The 24,434-nt window shown below is 51.8% G+C and overlaps 1 protein-coding gene across 2 annotated transcripts; it reads right to left on the bottom strand.

Moving 5' to 3' along the window:
• Nucleotides 1-14: 14 nt before the first annotated feature.
• Nucleotides 15-23,419, bottom strand: DDX51 (DEAD-box helicase 51). Of its 2 annotated transcripts, XM_035099196.2 has the most exons (16): nt 23,351-23,419; nt 21,410-21,780; nt 20,015-20,220; nt 18,870-19,020; nt 11,120-11,256; nt 10,759-10,830; nt 8,265-8,371; nt 7,955-8,063; nt 6,805-6,953; nt 6,300-6,474; nt 5,062-5,177; nt 4,694-4,810; nt 3,317-3,418; nt 3,126-3,189; nt 1,790-1,924; nt 15-1,646 (listed from the first exon to the last, which is right to left on the bottom strand). In XM_035099196.2, exons 1-16 carry the CDS (start codon nt 23,371-23,373, stop codon nt 1,620-1,622), a joined length of 2,061 nt encoding a protein of 686 aa, XP_034955087.1. In that variant the 5' UTR covers nt 23,374-23,419; the 3' UTR covers nt 15-1,619. The 2 variants fall into 2 exon arrangements, with proteins under 2 accessions (XP_034955087.1, XP_034955088.1); XM_035099197.2 differs by lacking the exons at nt 15-1,646; nt 1,790-1,924; nt 3,126-3,189; nt 3,317-3,418 and adding an exon at nt 3,913-4,064.
• Between the last annotated feature and the right edge of the window lie 1,015 nt (nt 23,420-24,434).

Raw genomic sequence — 24,434 nt, 5'->3', positions numbered from 1 at the left:
ATCCACGCCCCAAGCAGTGAGGATTGCCAAGGACTATGTCAAGCCTGTTTTGCCAGAGAAGAAAGAGGGGAGAGGTTCACAGGAGGGACCCAGAGGGGACTGGATAGCAGTCAAACAAGGTTTGAGAGATGAAAAAAGTGCCACCTTCAAGGCACCTAGGCTCAAGTGAAGAAACACCACCTCGTAGGACTGGCACCCCCAAACTCAGCCCTCCAGATGTTGTGGCACTACAACTCCCATCATCCCTAGCTAACAGGACCAGTGGTCAGGGACGATGGGAATTGTAGTCCCCAAAACATATGGAGGGCCGAGTTTGGGGATGCCTGTCGTAGGAGCTGCCCCTACCCCAGGGCAGGATTACAGCCTCTTGGGCCCTGTCCTACAACCCACCTCCACGCAAGAGCCCAACCTTCTTTGGGCCTGAGCCTCCACCCAGAAGCCTCGACTTTTTCTGCCACTGAAATGAGGTTCCGTTGCCCCTGCAAAGGACTTGATCCTGAAACTGCTCTGCTCAGGAGCCTTAAAATCCAGAGACTTGACCCAGGTGGTGCTGTGGTTAAACCACTGAGCCTAGGGCTTGCTGATCAGAAGGTTGGCGGTTCGAATCCCTTTGATGGGGTGAGCTCCCGTTGCTTGGTCCCAGCTCCTGCCCACCTAGCAGTTCGAAAGCACGTCAAAATGCAAGTAGATGAATAGGAAACACTACAGCAGGAAGGTAAACGGCGTTTCCATGTGCTGCTCTGGTTTGCCAGAAGCGGCTTTGTCATGCTGGCCACATGACCTGGAAGCTATACGCCGGCTCCCTTGGCCAATAATGCGAGATGAGCGTGCAACCCGAGTCGGTCACGACTGGACCTAATGGTCAGGGGTCCCTTTACCTTTATCTGCTGCCTGTCTCCACAAGGTAACCTTTACAACAGTGGAACTGCAGGGGGGCTGGTTTTAGCTTTCTTGCTTTCCAAAAGGAGATCTCCTGCAGCAGGGAAAAGGTGAGGGCAACTTCCTGAAGTCCAGTCTTAGCACACACAGAGAGTCCTGGGACTTCACCAGCATGGCCAGCAAGGGATGATGGGAGCTGTAGTTCAACAGCTCTGGAGGAAGGGCACTTTTCTTTTAAAAACAGCAAAGCAAACACACACAAACAAACACACAAAGAGGGAGACATCTTGCCTGCTCCAGAAGGCACAGGATTATTTCTTTATTTAAAACTTCTCCCTGAGATGGAGCCCTCGCTCTTAAAGCCCAGTTGGGCTCAGCAACCTTTGATCCCCTCTTTTGGCCATGAGGGAGTAGCACTTGGATAGGCAAGGCTTAGTGAGAATTAGTGCCCCTCACAGGGAAAGGCTGGCAGTTCTTTGGCTCGCAGGTAGAAAGAGCCCTTATTTACAAGCTAAGGCATGTTCCGCTGGTCTTTGAGGGAGCAAGAGGTGGCCTTGACGATAGTAGGCTGGCAGTTGGCTCTCCCTTCCGTATCTTGATACTTCCAGGAGCTCTTAAGACTTAGTGTTTGCTTCTGAATGCCATTGTGTACTCAAGACATTGGAATCCAAACCACAAAGTTAAGAGTTCCAGCCCCCTGATTATTCTCAGCAGGACGTCTCTGGCTTGCCTGGACTTGCTCAAGATCTCTTCTCAGCTCGCTCCTCCTGTGGAGGGAAAGAGGAGGTGATTAGGCCCATCTCGGACACCCCAGAGACCAGAAGCAGCATTTTGGAATCTAAAGAAGCACAAATGCATGCTCAACAGCCTTGGCTTATCAGCGCAAATTCCTGCGTGGAGCTATGGATACCTTCATTATCTTCTGGAGGTCTGCCAAGGCTTCCTCATACTGTGGGAGGAGTGGCTGGAGGGACGTGTTCTTCACCAGCTGCTGCTCCAACTCAGGAAGACCGGCTTCCCTCAGCATCTTCAGAAACTTCCTCTCCTGGAAAGCAAAGGAGGATGTGGACACCGTGCTGCATTCCAAAACCCACACTACAGAAAGCTGTGAAAGGGTCCTACTGACCAATCACCTAAATTCAGTGGAAGAGGCCCTGGGTGTGGACTGACGGGCAGCTGAGCTGGGCATCCAGCAATCCAGTGTCCATGAAGCCCACTCCCTGCCACCCTGCTGTTCTGTGGGCTATTTTCTACCCCAGTTGTTGCCACAGAAGTCCTTGAAGCAGAGCCTGTCTGAGCCACAGGAGACCTCACTACGAGGACTTCCATCTGTGCAAAGGCACCCGGAATGTAGCATCTGGGTTACTTCGGAGAGGGATGGGAACATGTGGCAGCCTCTCAGCCTCCCTGCCCCACACAATAGACCACTGAGGTCCTTCTGGTGGTTCCCTCATTACAAGGAGTGAGATTACAGGGAACCAGACAGAGAACTCTCTTGGTACTCTATGGCAGGCTTCCTCAACCTCAGCCCTCCAGATGTTTTTGGCCTACAACTCCCATGATCCCTAGCTAGCAGGACCAGTGGTCAGGGACGATGGGAATTGTAGTCTCAAAAACATCTGGAGGGCCGAGATTGAGGAAGCCTGCCCTATGGAACACCCTCCATTCAGATGTCAAGGAAATAAACATCTATCTGACTTTCCGAAGGCACCTGAACGTAGATTTTAATTGTATGAGGTTTTACTGTGGTTTTATAATTTGTCAGGGGATGTGGGTGGCGCTGTGGTGTAAACCACTAAGGCTTGGGCTTGCCGATCGAAAGGTCGGCGGTTTGAATCCCCGCGACGGGGTGAGCTCCCATTGCTTTGTCCCAGCTCCTGCCAACCTAGCAGTTCGAAAGCACGTCAAAGTGAAAGTAGATAAATAGGTACCACTCTGGCGGGAAGGTAAATGGTGTTTCCATGCGCTGCTCTGGTTTCGCCAGAAGCGGCTTAGTCATGCTGGTCACATGACCCGGAAAAACTGTCTGCAGACAAACGCCAGCTCCCTCGGCCAGTAAAGCAAGATGAGAGCCGCAACCCCAGAGTAGTTCGTGACTGGACTTTACTATCAAGGGTCCTTTACCTTTTATAATTGGTCAGAAGCTGCCCAGAGTGGCTGGGGAGACCCAGTATGATGGGCGGCATATAAATAATAATAATAATAATAATAATAATAATAATAATAATAATAATAATAATAATTACCTGCTGTTTCAGCACCATGGTGAAGGCCAGTCCCGCTTTCCCTGCACGAGCTGTTCTGCCCACTCTGAAAACAGAGAGAGGAAGGTTGGCCTTTTCCAGGAGCTGCCACTTCTGGACCCCCACCCCCAAGCTGCCTGTGGAAAAAGGAAACTCGTTCACATTATTTGAAAGCCTCCCTCTGAAGGAATTACCGGTGAATGTAGGTCCTGATGAACTGAGGAGCATCGTAGCTGATGACGCATTTCACTCCACCAATGTCGATTCCTCGGGCTGTGGCGTCTGTGCTGATTAACCTGAGTGTTGAGGAGAGAAATCGCTGTCACCCCAGCAGATTTGAGCGCAGCCACTAAAGAGATGCTTGGTCTGCAAAGAAAGAACTGGGGGCTTGTGGTGTGGTGGGTGTTGGGATCCACAGATTGCTGTGTAAGATAGTAAGTCTGCAGGTCTGAGTGTACTAGTACTGTAAAGTGAAACTAGCTGCTGCAACTGGCTGCTGCAATGCTCTCTATAGGAGTGCTGGGTCAGAATGACTCAGCAGTAATGTGCTGTCAGTTGATTGGCTGTCATTGGTTTAAAAGGGAAACCTTTCCAGCAGTGAGTGTGGTGTAGAAGGATGTGGTCCATAGCTGTCAAGTCTCCCGTTTTTCGCGGGAAACCCCCGTATTTAAACCCATTTCCCACCGTTATCCCGAATTGAAAAAAATCCCGTAAATCCCCCGGATTTAGAAAGCAGCTCCTACCGGCCAGGGAGGCTCCTTCTGCGCATGTCTGGACATGTGTAGAAGTGACTTCCGGTGCCGCGCCACTGCTGATCCCTTATTTTTCAATCCGGGAGTTGACGACTATGGTGTGGTCAGTGAGAGGTTTAGAGCAGGGGTAAGCAACCCTTTTGCAGCCGTGGGCTAGTCCACCGTCCCTCAGACCATGTGGTGGGCCGGACTATATTTAGAAGAAAAAAATGAACAAATTCCTATGCCTCACAAAAAACCCAGAGATGCATTTTAAATAAAAGCACACATTCTACTCATGTAAAAACATACTGATTCCCAGACCGTCCGCGGGCTGGATTGAGAAGGCGATTGGGCCGCATCCAGCCACGGGCCTGAGGTTGCCTACCCCTGGTTTAGAGAGAGAAGTTTTCCTACATGCCTTAACGTGCAGCCAGGTATCCTGCTTATTTGTATGAACTGCTCGTGTATCATAACCTGTAGATATTTGTATATAGCTCACAATAAATATACTGCACTGAAGAACCTGTAACTCTGAGCATTTCTGCTAAAGCGCCGTGAAGGAAATCGTGACAGTGGGTTGGGGAAATCAACCTCCTGTCATGTAGACAGAAGCAGGCCGCTGCTGTAAAGAGGCCCAGCTCGCACAGTTTCTTCTGGTGTTGTGAAGAAGAGAGACATCCCACGAAAGGTGCGTCCTCTTCTGGCTCAACTCGGCTCCCAACTGTGCCAGAAACTTACCACCACTGCACATCTGGAGATCAAGGGGCAGCCAGTGTGTGATGTGCAACTGAGACATAAGGATGTGGCCAGCGCCCCCCTTGCCCTGGAGATACTCACAGCTGGATCTTCCCTTGTTCAAATTCCTTCAGTGTCAGCTTCCTTTGCCTTGGATTCAGCCTGGAAGAGAACTCGGCCACGTTCACGCCACCAAAGGCTCGAAGCAGTAGAAAGAGCCTGGGGTGGTGGAGAGAGAGAACAAAAGGTGGGGGGGGGCACAGACCAGCGGCAGAGCCCCTGCTCTGCAGGCAGAGGAAGGGGATCCCAGGATCAAGGGCCAGCCCCTCCCAGGAGGGCTGCTGAGACTCCAAAGGATCCTCAGTCTCAGCAGATGGGACCAGTGCTCTGTCGGCTTCCTATGGAAGTTCAAGCCTAGCCCGCAAAGATGGGAGGCAGTCCAGCCCACTGCTCCCTCTGCACGGCCTCACCTGTGTGACGTGTCCCTGCTGTTGGTGAAGCAGAGGACGCGGGAGAACTTCAGCCGCAGCAGGAAATGCAAGAGGAAGAGGGGCTTCCAGCGTAGGCTGCAGGGCACGTAGTATTGCTATGGCGGGAAGAGGAAAGAAGAGCCGTTTGTGCTTTTTGCCCAGTTCCTTTGAGAAGACGAGGAGGGTCACTTTGGGCCAAGGAACAGGACAGGCTCACGGGCTGACACTCCTGACTCTCAGATGATAAGAGACAGTGTCTCCAGTGAACAATTCAAGACTAGGTCAGTGTTTAGGGAAGTTTTTAATGTGTGACATTTTAATGTATTTTAATCTTTGTTGGAAGCCGCCCAGAGTGGCTGGGGAAACCCAGCCGGATGGGTGGGGTATAAATAATATATTATTATTATTATTATTATTATTATTATTATTATTGGTGTGTTTCTCGCAAAACATCCTTTTCATTTCAGAATTGACAACATCCACTATGTTTCTAGACCAGCAGTTTTCATACATTAAGCCATTTATTTTTTATTTTTTATCATCATTACCTGTTGTTGTTGTTATTTACATACCGCCCTATACCAGGAGATGTCAGGTATAGATCAACCTTAAAACCACATTATATATAATCAAAATAGAAACAACCCAGTAACACCCCTCCCCCCAAAAGTGGGGGGGGGAATCCATTATGGACACCCCAATTTAGAAGCAGCGACTCTTCTGCATTTGCCTCTCTGATATTCAAGCCACAAAATCACCCCCTCCCCGACAAACCACCAGGGCTGAGTCCCTAAACCAGTGACCAGCCAGCTTGCTGCCTTCTTTCTAAGTCTTCTATTATTATTTCCTATGTTATTCTCTTTATTCTCTCTTACTACTTTGTTAGCTGCCTGAGAACATAAGCTTTGGTTGAAGATGCAAGAAAGAAATGATGCAGCTGAAGAAGAAACGCAAACCTTTTTGTGCATTCCTGCCCTCCCAGGGATACAACTTCTGAGCCCCCAAGCCCTACATAGAGCTGCCTGGGTCTTGAGGCACCTGCTGCCGTTGCCAAGGAATGGGGCCTTCTGCCTCCCTCAACCCAATTTGCCCTCCAGTCTGGAGGGAAGGGCTGGTGCTGTCCCAAAAGGGCACCTTCTCACCATTCACGTCCCCACCCCCTGGCCAAACATGCCTTCCCGGCTCTGCCAGAACCAGAGCGGTAGGTGGGTGGGCTGCCTGCAAGCCCCGCCTCTTACCGAGAGCCCCTCTGGGAGGGCGTACTTCTTCGTGGTCTCCGTCGCCTTCTCCTCCAAGGAGATGGGTGTGAAGAGGCGAGGCCGGTACAGGCCCAGCGGCTGCAGCTTTTCGGGGTTCCTTGTCAGGGTGGCTGAGAAGAGGAGTTTCTGCAGGGGGACGTGGGGGCAGCCAGCTCTGGAAAGCAAAAGGCACTGGGTGGGACAGACCTCTGGACCCAAACACAAGCAAATGAGGGGCTTTTCCAGTGCCCCTCTGCTCCACACACCCTTCTCAGGCCAGCTCCATGATATTCAGGGGTTTGGCATCCACAAGGTGGCCTTTGGGGTCACATTCCGAGCAAAGGGACCCTCCACAACACAGTGGACTGTTTCTGCTCAAGGCCTGACTCCTAGGAGGAGCTGGCTGTGCTTCCAGGAGTTAGAAGGGACCCTCTGCCAATCCTTCTCACCACTCCCTGCCCTGCAAGTTGCCTTCTCCTTCCCCTCTCCGACGCAGCCGACGTACCTGGCTGCCGTGAGGGGCCCCTGCTCGGCTCTCCTGAACAGCTGCGGGGTGCCAAAGCCCTCTTCCACCGCCGAGTGAGCTGCCGCCACCACCTGCCGTAGCCAGTCCTGGTGCATGTTGTCAATCATGCGATCGGCTTCGTCAATTATCTGTGCTCATGGGCAAAAGAGAGGCAGTCAGGGGAGGCTCGCGACCTCTGGCACTGCAGAGAGCTTTGCAGCCGTAGCTGTCATTGCCTTGCCAAGGTCTGCTGGGAGGGGGAAAGGAAGGGGGGGTTCCCTTTGGCCTGAGGAGTCCCGTTGCCTTTACACTCGTGGTGGAGCTGCGTGTGACTGGGAGCCCAGCCTGTAGGGAGGAGAGCCTCAAAGCAGGGCCAGCGAGAGAGGCGCTTTCATCCAGGAAGCAGCTGTCTGAACCGTGCATTAAAGAATGGACATTTGTGGGAGAAGGAAGCAATGCAAGTTATGAGGCTATTATAAGTCACATTTTATGTAACAGGGACACCGTGTCACAGTCTACCACCCTAACCCCTTATATCAGTGGTTCCCTAACTTTTCCCACCCACCGCCTCCTTGGTTCCATAAACTCATCTCCTGTGTCCCCCTACCCTATAAAAAGCATTCAGAATACAGGGGTACCTCGGTTCTCAAATGTCTCCGTTGTCGAACATTTCGGAAGCCGAATGCCAAAAACCCAGAAATAAATGCTTCCATTTTCGAACATGCCTCGGAAGTTGAATGGCTTCCGCTGCATGCTTTTCCATTTTCTCAATTGCATTTGCAGCCAGCCTTTTACACCTCGGTTTTCGAACGTTTCGGAAGTCGAACAGTCTTCCGGAATGGATTACGTTCGAGAACCGAGGTACCACTGTAGCAGTTTGCATGACCCTCTACGGAAGGTAACAGCACAATAAAATTCAAAACGGCAACATTTAATTGCACATTTATTCAAAATCCAGTTAAAACTATTTACCAGTTTAAGTGAGTCAACAAAACTGATGAACCTGACCCACCGATGTCAGCATTTTCAAAGTAACTTACCCCTGCCCCCAGGGGGTAGTAATGCCTACTTTAAGGGCCTTTCCAGCCACAACATTGCATGTTATGCGATCCCCAAACATGAGGGGGGGGGGAAGAGGGATTCCTCTCACCAGGAAGCGAAGTTCTTTCAGGCTGAACTGGGGGCTCTGCTGAAGATGATCCACGAGGCGCCCAGGAGTGGCCACGACAATGTCTGCCAGGCTACGAAATCCCGTAAGCCTGGAAAAAAAAGCACCAGAGGCAGTGAAGAGGAGTGTGATTTACAGAGCAGCAGCAGCACCAGACAGCCTCCCACTTGCGCCCATTGCTAAGGAAGAAGATGGAGGCCTCTCTCTGCTGCTGCTGTGGGCTCAGCTTCCTGGGCCAAGATGCAAGGAGGAGGTTGGCGTGCAAAGCCAAACCAAGAGAAGGTGAACTTACGTCTCCTCGGCGAGCGACTCCTGCTCCTTTGCAAACGATTTCTGCCCGGTGAGCTGGACCACTTTCAGCCCTGTCCCGTCAGTGTAAATGTTGAATACTTTATTCACCTGTGGAGAGGAGAGAATCAGAGGCCTAGAGGGAACATGGCTGCCTCTCAGGAGCAGCAAGGCACAAAACACACCTTCAGGGCCAAACGGAGGCAAGAAGAGCAAAGGCAAAAATCCGGCTCTTGACAGTTCCCAAAATGCCTGGTCCTTTGCACTTTTTAATTTTCTTTTCTTTTCTTTTCTCTCATCACAAATATACTTATATCCATAATAGACAATTTGCATAACATCTCCCCTTCCCTCCCTTTGGACTTCCCTCAACTTCCATTTCTGATTTACTATCCCCATTATTATATTCTGCTGTTTTTTTTTACAATACATCATATTTTCACTTTGTTACAATATTTGTTCCCTGTCCATAAAATTGTGAATGTTTATTTAAATGGTCCTTTGCACTTCTGACACATGGCAACGGGTTCAGCAGGGCCCTTCTCTTGTGTTGTTGCTTCTACTTACAGAGCCTAACAGATGCTTCTGCAACAGATCCCCCCTCCACAAAGCAGGAAGGTAACGGGCCTTCCCTGACTGGTATTCTGAGGTAGACTGCTTCTGAACCCAGAGGTTCTATTTAGCCATCCTGCCTCGTACCTGGAGACAGGTCTTGGCTGCTCTGTGAATTCCCTCTCATCTGAGCCAGTGACTGGTGAGGGTAATAGCTTCTGGGGGCAGTACTGTGCATTGTGAGAGTTAAAAAAGTATACCTATCTGTATTTGCCTGTCTTGAATTTACCGCCGATCCCTTAAACGGGGGGGATCTTGATTTCTAGCATTATGAGGGAAGGAGAGAAGAGTACAAAGGCGAAACTTATGCAGTGAGTATTTGTAAGAGGGGTGGCGGTATAAAATCTGAAGAACAAGATTGTGCAGCACTGTTAAGCCAGTCTAATCACTTATGAACTAGATAACGCATTCCTGATGCTGACCACACATCCTACACATCGAAAAATCCAATTGGGATAAACTCACAGCTGGAGTCAAAAGCCACCTGTAGAGGAAACGCGGAAGACCATTGTAATTGGTTAGGTGACATGTCTTTTCTCTTTTACATGACCCCCGGTTGAAGGTTTGCTGATTTATGATAGTATAATTTGCTTTTCACACACCTGTGTGTGGAGGACTCCCTGGTCCTGAATGGGATAACTGTGCCCTGAAGGACCAGGTGCCACAGCCTGGGAGTCATTTTGGACTCACAGCTGTCCATGGAGACACAGGTTAATTCTGTGTCCAGGGCGGCTGTCTACCAGCTCCATCTGGTACGCAGGTTGAGACCCTACCTGCCCGCAGACTGTCTCACCAGAGTGGTGCATGCTCTAGTTATCTCCCACTCGGACTACTGCAATGCGCTCTACGTGGGGCTACCTTTGAAAGTGACCCGGAAACTGCAATTAATCCAGAATGCGGTAGCTAGACTGGTGACTGGGAGCGGCCGCCAAGACCACATAACACCGGTCCTAAAAGACCAACATTGGCTCCCAGTACGTTTCCGAGCACAATTCAAAGCGTTGGTGCTGACCTTTAAAGCCTTAAACGGCCTCGGTCCTATAAACCTGAAGGAGCGTCTCCACCCCCATCGTTCAGCCCGGGCACTGAGATCCAGCGCTGAGGGCCTTCTGGCGGTTCCCTCACTGCGAGAAGCAAAGCTACAGGGAACCAGGCAGAGGGCCTTCTCGGTAGTGGCGCCCGCCCTTTGGAACGCCCTCCCATTGGAGGTCAAGGAGATAAACAACTACTTGACATTTAGAAAACACCTAAAGGCAGCCCTGTTTAGGGAAGTTTTTAATCTGTGATATTTTAATGTATTTTGGTATTTGTTGGAAGCCGCCCAGGGTGGCAGGGGAAACCCAGCCAGATGGGCGGGGTATAAATAATAAGTAATAATAATAATAATAAATGTGTCAGGAGTTTCCTGGGTCTCCTGTGTTCCAAGTGCTGATTGGCTAGTGGGGAGGATACCCAGTTGCCGTGAGTGGGAGACTCTCAGCTGCTCCTCATTAGTCGTACCCAGTATCCTGGGCTGACCATGAGTGATGCCTACTAACCAGGTGCACTCAATTACATCAAAGTGGGCTATAAAAGCTGTAGGCTGAAGAGGCTCAGTGAGCTTCTTCACAGATTGAGGTACGCGATGTTGTCGGCCGGGGTCTCTCTCACTGCTCTACCTGGGGCTCCGGACAGCTGAAGGGGAGATTGTGTGTAACTCCTGTCTGGTAAGCCGTTATTTGCATTATGTATGCCTGCTGTTATTTCTTTGACCTTACACAAATAAAGCATTGGTTTTCCTTCACCCACCGGGATGCTTATTGGCTCCAGATCCAGAAAGAACACTGCCCTAGGCAGAACACCCACCACCACCACCACCACCACCAAATCTCTCCTCTGTAACGCACCTGCTGGGCCAGTTCCTTGGTGGGCAGGACGGCCAGAGCTCGCACACGGCAGACGACTCGGTCTAACAGAGCCTGAAAATACAAAGGCCAGCGATCAGGAAGAGATGGGTGTCTCCTGCTCCTCAGTCTACACAAATGGGGTGTGGGAAAAGCAACCAAGAGAGCTAAATGGACACACAGTCCCATTAAGTCACATCTCCATGCGCCCCAAGTGCTGGGGGGTCCTTTGAGACAGCACTTTCCAAATTCACCAGCCTGGTACTACCCCTTGTAATTGCACACACTGGGTTTCACAGCTGGAGGCTACTTTGGCACAGAACACACACCAGCCAGCAGCTCTCTTAATTCACCCAAAACTCACCTGCACCACCGGAATGACAAAAGCCAGGGTCTTGCCACTGCCGGTGGGGGCTGAGACGCAGATATCACTGGGCTGGTAGCCACCTCTCCCGGCCAAAAACCCGCTTTCCAAGATGGCTGGAATCACCTCGGCCTGAACTGAAGAAAAAGAGCAGGCAGGATCAGCACACACCCCAATAACATTCCCCCCACCACTTAAAGGGTAAGGAAGAGGGCAAGAGGAGTGGGAAAGGTTTAAAGGCGGCTTTGGAATTTGTATACTACTTTCTCTCCTGCCAAGGACTTGGTGGCCACCAGCAAGAAAACCAAGCCATTTTTCTCTTTTGCTTACACTTTTTCACCTTCCAAATGTTTGAGTGGTGCATGCTCTAGTTATCTCTAGCTTGGACTACTGCAATGCACTCTACGTGGGGCTACCTTTGAAGGTGACCCGGAAACTGCAATTAATCCAAAATGCGGCAGCTAGACTGGTGACTGGGAGTGGCCGCCGAGACCACATAACACCGGTCTTGAAAGATCTACATTGGCTCCCAGTACGTTTCCGAGCACAATTCAAAGTGTTGGTGCTGACCTTTAAAACCCTAAACCAGGGGTCCCCAAACTAAGGCCCGGGGGCTGGATGCGGCCCAATCGCCTTCTAAATCCGGCCCACGGACAGTCTGGGAATCAGCATGTTTTTACAGGAGTAGAATGTGTCCTTTTATTTAAAATGCATCTCTGGGTTATTTGTGGGGCATAGGAATTTCTTCATATTATTTTTCAAAATATAGTCCGGTCCCCCACATGTCTGAGGGACAGTGGACCGGCCCCCTGCTGAAAAAGTTTGCTGACCCCTGCCCTAAACGGCCTCGGTCCAGTATACCTGAAGGAGCGTCTTCACCCCCATCGTTCTGCCCGGACACTGAGGTCCAGTGCTGAGGGTCTTCTGGCGGTTCCCTCGCTACGAGAAGCCAAGTTACAGGGAACCAGGCAGAGGGCCTTCTCGGTAGTGGCACCCACCCTGTGGAATGCCCTCCCACCAGAGGTCCAAGAGAACAACAATTACCAGACCTTTAGAAGGCATCTCAAGGCAGCTCTGTTTAGGGAAGCTTTTAATGTTTGATTTCTGTATTTTAATGTTTTGTTGGAAGCCGCCCAGAGTGGCTGGGGGAACCCGGCCAGATGGGCGGGGTATAAATAAATTATTTATTATTATTATTATTATTATTATTATTGTGAGGGACAGGGGATATCGCGAAGTCCCTCCCCTCCTGAGTTCAAGCCCGTCCCCGAGCAAAGGGGAAAGCAGGGAGAGTTCCGATTCCAGTGGGGAAGCAGGAAGTCGTGTCCGAGGCTCAGGCAAGGTAGAGGAGCCAGGGTCCCAGGTGGGACAGGAAGGGGCAAGCAAGGGGGGAAGACCCATCCCTCCAACTCCAGAATTACGCAGGAAGAGGAGGGGCAAGAGGATGGGTCTGCCAAAGCTTTTGTGTTGGAGAAAGACGCGCCAAAAGCCATTAGGAGGTTCTGAAACAGACTGACAACATCGCTCCGTGTAAATAGCAATGACTTGAGCACTGTAAATACGCAGCACCAATAAAAGAATAAAATGCAGAGCTGCGTAGCGTCGTTACTCTGAAGTAGTCCACTCCGGCCACTGTGACAGCAACCTCCTAATCATTTTTGGGCTACTTCGGAGTTGCCGGGATGAGCGTGTCCGAGGCGGAGAAGTGGCGGCAGATCGCTGAGCAAGCCCAGCTAGAACTGCAACAGCTGTCGCTGCAGGCGCAGGGAGAATTGAAGGCAGCTAAAGAGGAGACTAAGAAGGTCCAGGACGACCGGCTACAACTTGCGGAACAGGTGAGAGAGCTCCAGGAAAAAGAGCAGCATTTAAGGGCGGTGGCGGTAGACCTCCAAAACAAGCTGGATGCAGAGAAAAACAAGGCGGGAGGGGCTCCCCAAGTCCAAGTGCTGCCAGGAAGGAGAGCAGGGACCCTTGTAAGCAAGTTCAATGGAGACCCGAAGGAGTTTCAGGGCTTTGAGACTGAGATCGTGTATGCTCTTGAGCTGCACCAGAATGAGTTCCCCGATGATGAGCACAGAGTAGCGTTTATTGTGGAACATCTCACCGGAGCAGCCAGGGAGTGGCTAAGACCATTAATCGCAACCAAGAATCCTTGCATGAAAAATGTCCAACAATTTCTAGAAGGTTTGAGGACGATGTATTCGTCCGATAGTCATTTGGACCAGACTAAGGAGGAACTGCATAATTTACGCCAAGGAAATATGACAGTTCGCGCATATTGGGCGAAATTCACCATGCTGGTGCACAGACTGGGGTGGGTTTTGGATTCGCCTCCCATGCAAGCTGCGTTTTACTTGGGTTTGAGCGAGGAGGTGAAGGATGAACTCTCGAGAGGTCCAAAGCCCAGTACTATGGATCAGCTGAGCAAAGCAGCTCTGGCGGTGGGGGTGAGGCAGGAATCCCGGTGGAACGACAAGCAAGCGACGCGCGCAAAGCGGGCTTGGTTCCCACGGTCGCAGGAGAAGCCACTCCCTCAACAACCCTTTCAGGCCACGCCTGGAGCCAGCCAGGACCAGGAGCCCATGCAGATTGATAGCGCGCGCGCGCGGGCTTTTCAAACCCCAGCGGCGCCAAGGCGCAAGGAGGGAAGGGGCGGGAATTGCTTTCTCTGCAACTCACCCCAGCATCTCGTCAGAGACTGCCCACATCGCAGGGAGTGGCAAGGAAAGGCGGGAACGGTGGTGCCCTCCCCCACTGACGCAGCACCACAGCAGGGAAACGGGAAAGCCTGGCTGCAGGAGACAAGGGGCAGCAGCCAGGCACAGTCAGCAGACAACAGCCCCAGCCCGCCCACCCGCACAGAGAGGTGCAGAGCCAGCCCACCCCTCCCAGAGCAGGAGTGGTTCTAGAAGTGACGCTAACGCTCCCAAATGGCTATCCCCTGACGGTCCTCGCCTTAATTGACAGTGGGGCGTCCGCCAACTTCTTCTCGAGAAGCTTTGCAGAAGAGCACCAAATCCAGCTTTTGCAGTTGGATTTTCCTCTGCACGTAGCAACCATTGACGGCAGGGAGCTGCTGGGCGGGGCCATCACACATCAAACCCCCCCCATGAGAATGACGGTGGGAAGGCACTCAGAGACACTGGCGTTCAACGTCACCACCATCTCAGACCCCCCCATCGTCTTGGGCATGAGCTGGCTGGCGCGCCACGACCCCTCCATCAGTTGGCACCAGAGGTGCATCACGTTTGGGTCAGACTTTTGTCTGGAACATTGCATGCAGCACCAACCAGGGGAGGGGCCTCCGATAGCCACGGTGGCCACCATGCATATCAAAGGGGGTGAGGCAATACCCAAGCAGTACTGGGACCTGCAGGAGGTCTTCAGCGAAGCGGAGTCCGACCACCTACCCCCGCACAGGCCTTTTGACTGCCAGATCAACCTGGTGCCAGGGGCGACGATACCCCCAGCCAAGCTGTACGCCATGTCTGACCAGGAGCTGGAGGATCTGCGCGCTTTCATCGACAAGAACCTCAAGCGGGGGTTCATAAGGGAAAGCAAGGCAGCAGGGGGCAGCCCGGTCTTCTGGGTGGACAAGAAAGACACGCAACAGCGCCGTCTTGTGGTGGACTTTAGACGGCTGAATTCGGTGACAGAGCCCGTGGCTTTCCCCATGCCCAGAGTGGATGATCTCCTGACAGCGGCACGCAGGGGCAAGATTTTCACCAAGCTGGACCTAAGGGGGGCGTACAACTTGATCAGGATCCGGGAAGGAGATGAATGGAAAACCACGATGTTCACGCCTCTGGGCTCTTTTGAATATCTGGTGATGCCCTTCGGTTTGCAAGGGGGCTCAGCATGCTTCCAGGCCTTCATGCACCACGTCCTGGGGTCCCTCCTCTTCAGGAAATGCTTGGTCTTCCTAGATGACATCCTTATCTACTCGAATGACCCAGTGCAGCATGTGAAAGATGTCAGAGAGGTGTTGCAACGCCTGAAGGAGAACCACCTGTATGTGAAGCTGGAGAAGTGCAAGTTTCACACCAAAGAGGTGGACTTCCTGGGCTACAAGCTGTCAGACAAGGGGCTGGCGATGGACAAGGACAAGGTGCAGGCCATCCTGGACTGGCACAGCCCCAGGACGCGCAAAGATGCCCAACGCCTACTAGGCTTCGCTAACTTCTACAGGAAGTTCATCAAGAACTTCTCTCGCGTTACGGCTCCCATCACGGACTGCCTGAGAGGCAAGCAGAAGTTCAAGTGGACACCAGAGGCGCAAGCAGCGTTCGAAAGCCTCAAGAGAGTGTTCGCCTCAGACCAAAACCTGTTCCATGTGGTGCAGGACGCGCCCCTACGCATTGAGACTGATGCTTCTGAAAAAGCTGTGGGCGCAATTTTGTTGCAACTGGACGCCAACAGGGAGTGGAGACCCTGTGCCTTCTTCTCCAGGAAGCTGACACAGCCTGAACGCAACTACACAGTGTTTGATAGGGAACTTCTTGCGATCTACGCTGCGTTCCAGCACTGGCGACACTTCCTGGTGGGCGCGAAGCACCCCATCCAGGTGTGCACAGACCACAAGAACCTGGAGTTCTGGAGAACTGCCAGGGTGCTCAACCAGCGGCAGATACGGTGGGCAGAGTTCTTCTCGAACTTCAACTTCTCCATACACTACATCCCGGGGGAGCAGAATGTCAGGGCGGATGCCCTCTCCCGCAAGCCAGAGTACATGGAGGAGGAGGCGCCACCAGCCCCAAGGCACATTTTCCCCCCGTCGGCATGGTCCTGCGGAGCAGCTGTGGTGAGCGAGGCAGAACTCACAGCACTGACGGCAGCGGATGAATTTGCCAACCGCATCTTCAGAGAACTGAGAGGGGGGAGGGAGCAGGCAAAAGACTTTGCAGAACGCAGAGGGCTGCTTTTCTACAAGGGTGCGCTGTACCTACCCACCACCCAGCTTCGACGTACGGTCCTCAAGCAGATGCACGACAACCCTACAGCGGGGCATTTTGGAAGGGACAAAACCGCTCACCTAGTCATGAGACACTTCTGGTGGCCAGGGGTGCGGGAAGATGTTCGAGACTATGTAAGGGGCTGTACCACCTGCCAGCGGGCGAAGGTGGTCAGAGCAGCGCCACCAGGGTTGCTGGAGCCCTTAGCCACACCACACAGGCCGTGGGAAGTGGTGTCCATGGACTTCATCACAGATCTGCCTTCGTCCAGGGGTAAGACTGCAGTGTTGGTGGTGGTGGACCTTATGTCCAAAATGTGTCACTTTATACCGTGTGCCAGGGCAGTCTCGGCAGAAGAGACAGCCAAACTGTTTGTTGATCACATTTTCAGACTGCATGGATTACCTTTAAGGGTTATTTCGGATCGTGGCCGCCAATTTGTTTCCAGGTTCTGGCGGCGGCTCATGAACCTCCTGCAGGTGGAGGTCAGCTTGTCGACGGCTAGACACCCGCAGACCAACGGACAAGCGGAGAGGGTCAACGCCATTCTGCAGCAGTACCTGAGATGCTACGTCAGCCAGCGGCAAACGGACTGGGTGGATCGCTTGCCACTAGCAGAATTTGCCTACAACAATGCAGTGCACGTCTCCACAGGGGTGTCGCCCTTTAAGGCCAATTACGGGCGCGACCTCAGATCTTTCCCAGAGAGGGAGAGGGAGGAGGAGGAGGAGGAGGGCCCACAGGCTGAGGATTGGGCAGAGGAACTGGAGACGGTGCACCAGCAGCTCAGAGAACACTTGGAGAGGGCCAAGGAAGCGTACAAAAAGGGGGCAGATCGCCACAGGCGACAAGGGGAGGTCATCAGGGTGGGGGACAAGGTGTGGTTGTCCTCGGAGGGCCTTCCCACCAGAGGGAGGTGCAAAAAGCTGGCACCCAAAAGGCTGGGCCCCTTCACGGTCACGCAACAGGTAAACCCGGTGGCATACAGGCTGGCACTGCCAGAGGACATGAGGGTGCATCCAGTGTTTCATAGATCGCTGCTGTCGCCGTACAGGGAAAGCAGCAGGCTCCGAGACAGCGAACAAACCCCCGAGGGAGGGGGGGAGAGGGAAGGCAGGGAGCAACTCAATGAGGCCACGGCCATCCTGGATTCAAGGTGGGGGGTGGGGGGACTGGAGTACCTCATGGCATGGGAGGATGCTCCACCGTCCCAGAATGAATGGGTCCCAGCCACTCAGATACAGGAGGAATTCTTGGTGGAAGAATTTCACGCCCTCTTTCCCCACAGACCCAAGCCCTGGCACATGGAAAGGGAGGGGGAGGAGGAGGAGGCACGGGAGAGCAGCTCACCATGGCGCTGGGAAGCGGAGTTTGAGGAACCAGAGGATGAGGTATGGGTGTCACCGAGATCCACCCAGTCAGAGGAAGGAGCAGATTGGCAGAACGTTTTTACCCCCACCAGCTCTGACGCCACGGACTTTTTGGGATTCCCGTCCGCCCAGGCGGAAGGGGGGGGCTCGCAGGACTGGGGGGAGGTATTCACACCAACGGGCTCGGAGAGCACTGAGTTCTTAGGCTTCCAGTCGTCACCGACACATGGGGGGGGCCTGGGGAGGGGTGAAGGAGAGCTTGGGAGGGGGGTGGATGTGAGGGACAGGGGATATCGCGAAGTCCCTCCCCTCCTGAGTTCAAGCCCGTCCCCGAGCAAAGGGGAAAGCAGGGAGAGTTCCGATTCCAGTGGGGAAGCAGGAAGTCGTGTCCGAGGCTCAGGCAAGGTAGAGGAGCCAGGGTCCCAGGTGGGACAGGAAGGGGCAAGCAAGGGGGGAAGACCCATCCCTCCAACTCCAGAATTACGCAGGAAGAGGAGGGGCAAGAGGATGGGTCTGCCAAAGCTTTTGTGTTGGAGAAAGACGCGCCAAAAGCCATTAGGAGGTTCTGAAACAGACTGACAACATCGCTCCGTGTAAATAGCAATGACTTGAGCACTGTAAATACGCAGCACCAATAAAAGAATAAAATGCAGAGCTGCGTAGCGTCGTTACTCTGAAGTAGTCCACTCCGGCCACTGTGACAATTATTATTATTATTATTATTACGTTTATATGCTTCACATTCCATCAATAAATCCACTTTTAAGTCTTCTCTCCAGACATGTCAACTCCAGCCTAGCCTCACCATACAAGAGAGAGAGAGCTTGGAATTGCCATGAGAAGTGGAGGGGGGTGGCCCTATGGAAAGTATTTCTGGGCACTTAGGTGTCTTGGGGAATCACCCTTGATCTCTTTATAGAGAGATTCCTGGAGCACCCAGAACAAAGGTCCAGGGCCAGGGCCAGCAGCTGGCTCATTATTTCTGGGCAGAATTTATTAAATGGTGTCGTGAAGGATACCTACAGCCCTCTGGCTCCTTTGCAACCAGAGTTCTGAGAAAGGTGGGGTTGCTTCTCTCTCATCACATTCGAATGGATCCACACACTTGAGGTGGAACTTGCTGTGGGATGAGAGGTGCAGGTCCACGTTTACATCCAGGTATTTCATTGACATTCTAGCCCAGCTAAATAATTTGCTGTGGATAAAACTGTGCTTCCTCAGTTTGACACCACATCAAACACTGCAGAGAGGTTACAACTGAAGCACCAATGGGAGCGACTCCCATCAACGTTCATTTAAAGAGCAGAGGTCCCTGTCTGCTAGGCATAAACCATTGGTATCCATCCATCTCCCAAACTCTGGCCATCTTCTAAATACGGGTTTAAAAGCATAGAAGAGGGGGGGGGGGAAATCCCACTATGATGATACCTGGAAACAAAGACTCTATTCCATTTGCTTGCAGTTTCTTCCTCAATTTTGGATGGATTACTGGAACATCTTGGAGTGGGACAACATTCTCTTTGATCCGCCTCTGGACCAACTTAGGTTCAGCCAGCCAGCGTGGCAGAAGAGGCTCCACCTGGAAATGACAGACACACATGTGATGCTGGAACTGTGGACTCAAGAGAACTGCAGGCGCGCACACACCTCTGCCCCCACACAAGATGCCACAAGGAACATTGCAACTCCACCCTGAGGGCAAATCCAGGCCCAATGTCCCAGCTGAAAGGTTTTGCTTCCATGGAATCTCCCTCTATTGAGCTTCAACAAGGTTTGGTCCCGGTTGTCGAAAAAGAGAGGAAACTAATGGGGTAAAGGAATTAAAAGGGTGCTATGCTCAGGCACCAAACCAAGGCTTTGATGGCTCTGTGATATGAAGCAAGCTATAAGGTAAAGGTAAAGGGACCCATGACCATTAGGTCCAGTCGTGACCGACTCTGGGGTTGCACGCTCATCTCGCATTATTGGCCGATGGAGCCGGCGTACAGCTTCCAGGTCATGTGGCCAGCATGACAAAGCCGCTTCTGGCAAACCAGAGCAGCACATGGAAACGCCGTTTACCTTCCCGCTGTAGCGGTTCCTATTTATCTACTTGCATTTTGATGTGCTTTCGAACTGCTAGGTTGGCAGGAGCTGGGACCAAGCAACGGGAGCTCACCCCGTCACAGGGATTCGAACCGCCAACCTTCTGATCAGCAAGCCCTAGGCTCAGTGGTTTAACCACAGCGCCACCTGGGTCCCAAGCTATACATGTGCTTATTATTAATATGAACATTAGCGGTGGGGAGGGGGATATCTGCAGCCCTCCAGCTATTGGATTCCAGCCCCCATCAGTCACAGCCGCTATGACCAATGTTCAGGGATGATGGGAATTGTAGTTCAGCATCATCTAGGGAGCACCACAGGTTTCCAATCCCTGCAATGAACAGATAGCCAAACCCAGCTGTCACCTTGACCCTCCAAGGGTTGCTTCAGTAAAGAAGCATCACTGACCTCACAGCAGAGCAGTGTGGCTGAGCCTTTGACAAAGCATGTTGAGAACAGACTATCAGCTCAAGCCTTAAGTGAGCTACCTTCTTCTTCTTCTGCGCTGCCTTCAGACCCCAGTCGCCAATAACAATTGTGTTGGGAGGTGGGGGGGTTTCCTTTGGATCCTCTGGCGACTTCAGCGTCTCCTCCTCTTCACCGTGGCTCTCGTTTGCTCTGGATTCCAAGCCATCCTTCCTCTCTCCAGCTGAGCTGTCATTTTCTAGATGGCTATCTAACTTAATTTCACTTCCTGGTAAAAGCAACATGAACAAGACAAGCGGCCTGAGTTTAAGAAGAAGGCGTGCTTGTGGCATTTTCAAAAAGAGAGAGGGAAAGGTGAGCTGGGGGTGGGGGGGATGGTTGGGCCCAAGGTGGGAAAGGGCCCCAAAAATGCACAGAAAGGAGTTTGTCCCGTTCCTCCCCCCCCCCCCGCTCACCCCACCCTTCCTCGTGCCAATCAACAGAGCCAAAGAAGCAGGCAGCTGCTCACTTTATAGCAAGTGGGAGTCTCAAGGGGAGAAGTGAGGGCTAATCCACACCAGCCACTGCTCACACAAGAGGCAAGAGAAGGTGGGTGAAAGTGACTCATGAGATCACAACAGGAGTTTTGCTGAACACACCACACTGGGGAAGCAGAAATCTCTATTGGTGGCTTCTCCTGGACAGATATGGTGTTATTATTGAATACGGTAAGCCACTCAGGGAGTCCTTCTCAGATGAAGAGTAGGCCAAAAACAATTTCAATAAATAAACTCTTCCTGAATTATGATTCTCATTAGGAAGATGCCTTAGATCAGTGTTTCCCAACCTTGTGTCTCCAGCTGTTTTCGGACTACAATTCCCATCATTCCTGACCACTGGCCTTGCTAGCTAGGGATGATGGGAGTTGTAGTCCCAAAACAGCTGGAGGCACAAGGTTGGGAAACACTGCCTTAGATTGAGTCAGACCACTAGGGTCTATCTAGCTCAGTTTTGTCTACAATGAGTGTGAGGAACCTTTGGTCCTCGAGATGTTGCTGAACTACAACTCCCATCATCCCTGGCCATTGACCATGCTACATAGGGCTGCTGGGAGATTGTAGTCTGGCAACATCTGGAAGGTCAGGAGTTCCCCACTCCTAGTTTACACTGACTGGCAGAGGCTCTCCAGACAGAGGACACCCCCAACCCTGCCAGGATATCCCAGACTGAACCTGGAACCTTCTGCATGCAAAGCAGGTGCTCTACAGCCCTTCGCTTCATTCCAGAAGTCAGAGCCAATCTTTATGGTACACATTTATTCTTAGACTGTGCCTTCCTATCTCTAAAAAGATGAGCATCACTGGCCTGATTTTTCGGGGGTGCGCCTGAGCAGATACTATCATTTTGTTGACTGAGCGCTGCCCAGAAATGACAGAGACTGAATGTAGCTCCCAGTTTCCACCCGCAATTTATTTTACCTTCCCCTCCATCAGTCCTTCCTTGTGGTGTTTTGGATTCCTCTCCACTTGTTTTACTTCTTCTTAGACTAGGATCACCGTCTTTCTCTTCCATACCTTCACCCCCTTCAGTGCATAATTTCTTCTTTCTCTTTCTATGGCCTCCTATTAAAGGGGATTCCTCAGTCTGCTTCCTCTTTCTGGACTCCTGCTTTGCTTTTTTCTCTAAGTCCAAGTCAGGCATTTCATTATCTGGTCCACTTTCTGCAGGCATGTGATCATCCTGCTGCTGCTGCTGCTTCTGCTGCTGTCGAGCTCTTATGCGTTCCTGCAGCTGTCGCAAGAGCACTTGCGAGTGGTCTTCGAGGTCATTGTCTTTGTCACCGAGATACCTGTGGATTTCACAATGGTTTCAGTACTCCACTAACAAGGGTTTTCTTTGGTGGTAGCACCCCAACAGTGGAACTCCTTCCCCCAAAGTTAAATTGGGCACCTTCATTTTTCATTTTTAGGTGGGTGGTTAAGACATAGATTTGCTGTACAGTGGTTTCTGTTCTCATCCTGAAACAAAGTTCTTAACCCGAGGTACTATTTCTGGGTTAGTGGAGTCTGTAACCTAAAGCGTCTGTAACCCAAGGTACCACTGTATTTTAATTTTTGCCTATTCTTATCCAGTTGAAAACCACAATAGAGGTTTGGACCAGGGGAAGTTTCTGGAACACTTTGGGAGATTGCCACAACATGGATAATACACAGAGGGTGGGGTGAGCTCTGACTGACCACAGCCCTGCAAAGTAGACCAGTGGTGTTATAATCATAGTACTGCATGGGGGCAGGAGAGATGCTGAGAGAAATTAGCTATAAAAACACTGGGCAACACTGCAAGGGATTAGTCTCCTGCCATATTAGTTTATTAAATTTTTTTTAAAAAAAAAGAAACACAATTGGGGGAGTGCCGTGAAGATGACTACAGCCAAAGAACAGGAAGAGGTGATTAAATGCTTTCATAATTTATGGTGGTGGGAATTATTGTGCGTAATTCTGATCACAAAAACATCCTGAAATGAGTTAATCACTTCTCTCCCAGTGCTGCTACTGACACCGACTTAACAGCGTCCTGCTGTTCCATTTACCACAATACCTTAAGGACCAAGGACGGGGTTATTCTTTTATTGGTTGTTGTTTTTATTTTGATTCATGTATTTGTGGTTTTATATTCTGATTTTATTCTGTGAACTGCCCTGAGACCTGTGGGTATAGGGCAGTATATAAATTCAATAAAAATAATAATAAATCCATATGAACCCCATATGAACTGACCTGGATCCTGCAATCATCCTCTGAGGCCCGTCTTCATGTGCTCCCTCGAGAAGTCTGGAGGGTGGCAACACAAAAACGGGCCTTTTCTGGGGTGGCTCCCCACGTGTGGAATGCTCTCCCCTGGGAGGCTCACCTGACGCCTTCATTACATATCTTTAGGCGCCAGGCAAAAGCGCTCCTCCATAACGAGGACTTTGGCTGATTAAGTAAGTTTATGGCCTTTTAAATGTATTTGGGGTGGGGCTATTGGTTGGTTCTTTGATTATGCATTTGTGTTCCCTTTTTTGTATGATTGCATTGTGAACCGCCCTGCGATCTTCGGATGAAGGGGGTAAATAATAGTAATGAGGATGCTGCTGATGCCAGCCGCACCTCCAAGTCCTTAAAAAGTGTTTTGAGGGGCTGCAGTGGAAATCATCCTGGCCGCCACCGCTGTCATCTGACCGCGAAGCCCCTTTCCCACTCACAGCTCGGCTCGAATTTCAAGCCAAACATCCACATTTGCCCGCAGCCCAAGAGGCAGCGAAGACCCCCCTCGGCCTCCTCCCTCGCGGTCCCACCCGGGGCTCGTTCGCGGAAGCCTCAGCGCCGCCTGGACCCGAACCAGGCAGCCGCGGGCCGCATGACCGGCCCCCTTCTCACCTGGGAACGACGAAGAGCGCCATGCCTGCTCTTTTCCCTCCGCCGGCGCCTAGCGATGAACGCCGACGTCGTCCCTTAACGATTACGACATCGGCGGCTTACGGAAGTGGGCCAATCAGGACCGAGGTATGCAGATGAGGTGCACCGCCTCGTGGCTGGCCTGAACTCGGTTCCTGTCGCTACCGAGTGACGCAATCCCCGCGCTGGCCAATGTCGGGCGACCGCGCTCTCCCCATTCACAACTGGCAGCGCGGGAGGCCGGTGTGGGAACCCGCTCCCGGCAGGAGTAAGGGCAGCCCAAAGGGAACTTGGGCGGATTCGGGGAGGGGGCAAAGGAGGGGCCCTTTTGAGCCTTCCTGGGGGGGGGGGTATTGCATCTGTTTAGCCAGTGTGACTAACGGTGTCGGATTGGTCATGATGTAATGGAAAGCGTAAAGCTGGTGGTCAACAAAAGAGGTTCAAAGACTCTCTCAAGGCAAACCTTAAAAAATGTAGTATAAACACTGACAATTGGGAAACACTGGCCTGCACGTTCCAGTTGGAGAACAGCCTTTACCAAAGGTGTCATGGGCTTTGAAGACACTCAACTCCGGCGAAAGGGAGAAACATGCTAAGAGGAAGGCATGCTTGGCAAACCCTCCCGCCTGGAAACCTATGTCCCTACTCTGGAAGGACATGTGGATCCAGAATTGGCCTCCACAGTCACTTATGGACTCACTGTTAAAACTGTGTTTATGGAATACAATCTTACTCGGCTATGAGTGATTGCCAAAAAGCAGCATCAGCATCTGTTTAGCCAGTGTGAGAACACGAATGCAGGACCTTTTGTGTTTCCTTTGGCAGGTTGGCTAAGTGTTACAGGAGTTGACACTTATAAGTCACATCCCTGAAAGAGCAATTTGGAGGCAGGCCTTGGGACTTTTGTGGATTACCAGGTGGAGCTCGTTCCCCCCCCCCCTTCCCAAAGAGGTGGCAAAAAACTGGACCCCATTTTTCTGTATACGCAAGACCACCTATCAACTAACACATCCAGGGCTGGCCCTACGGCCAGGCTGGGTGGTGCAGGGCACCACTGCGCCGGCCC

The sequence above is a fragment of the Zootoca vivipara genome, chromosome 17 (assembly GCF_963506605.1).
Source record: "Zootoca vivipara chromosome 17, rZooViv1.1, whole genome shotgun sequence".
Lineage (NCBI taxonomy): Eukaryota > Metazoa > Chordata > Lepidosauria > Squamata > Lacertidae > Zootoca > Zootoca vivipara.
This window is presented reverse-complemented; position numbering and strand designations above follow the sequence as displayed.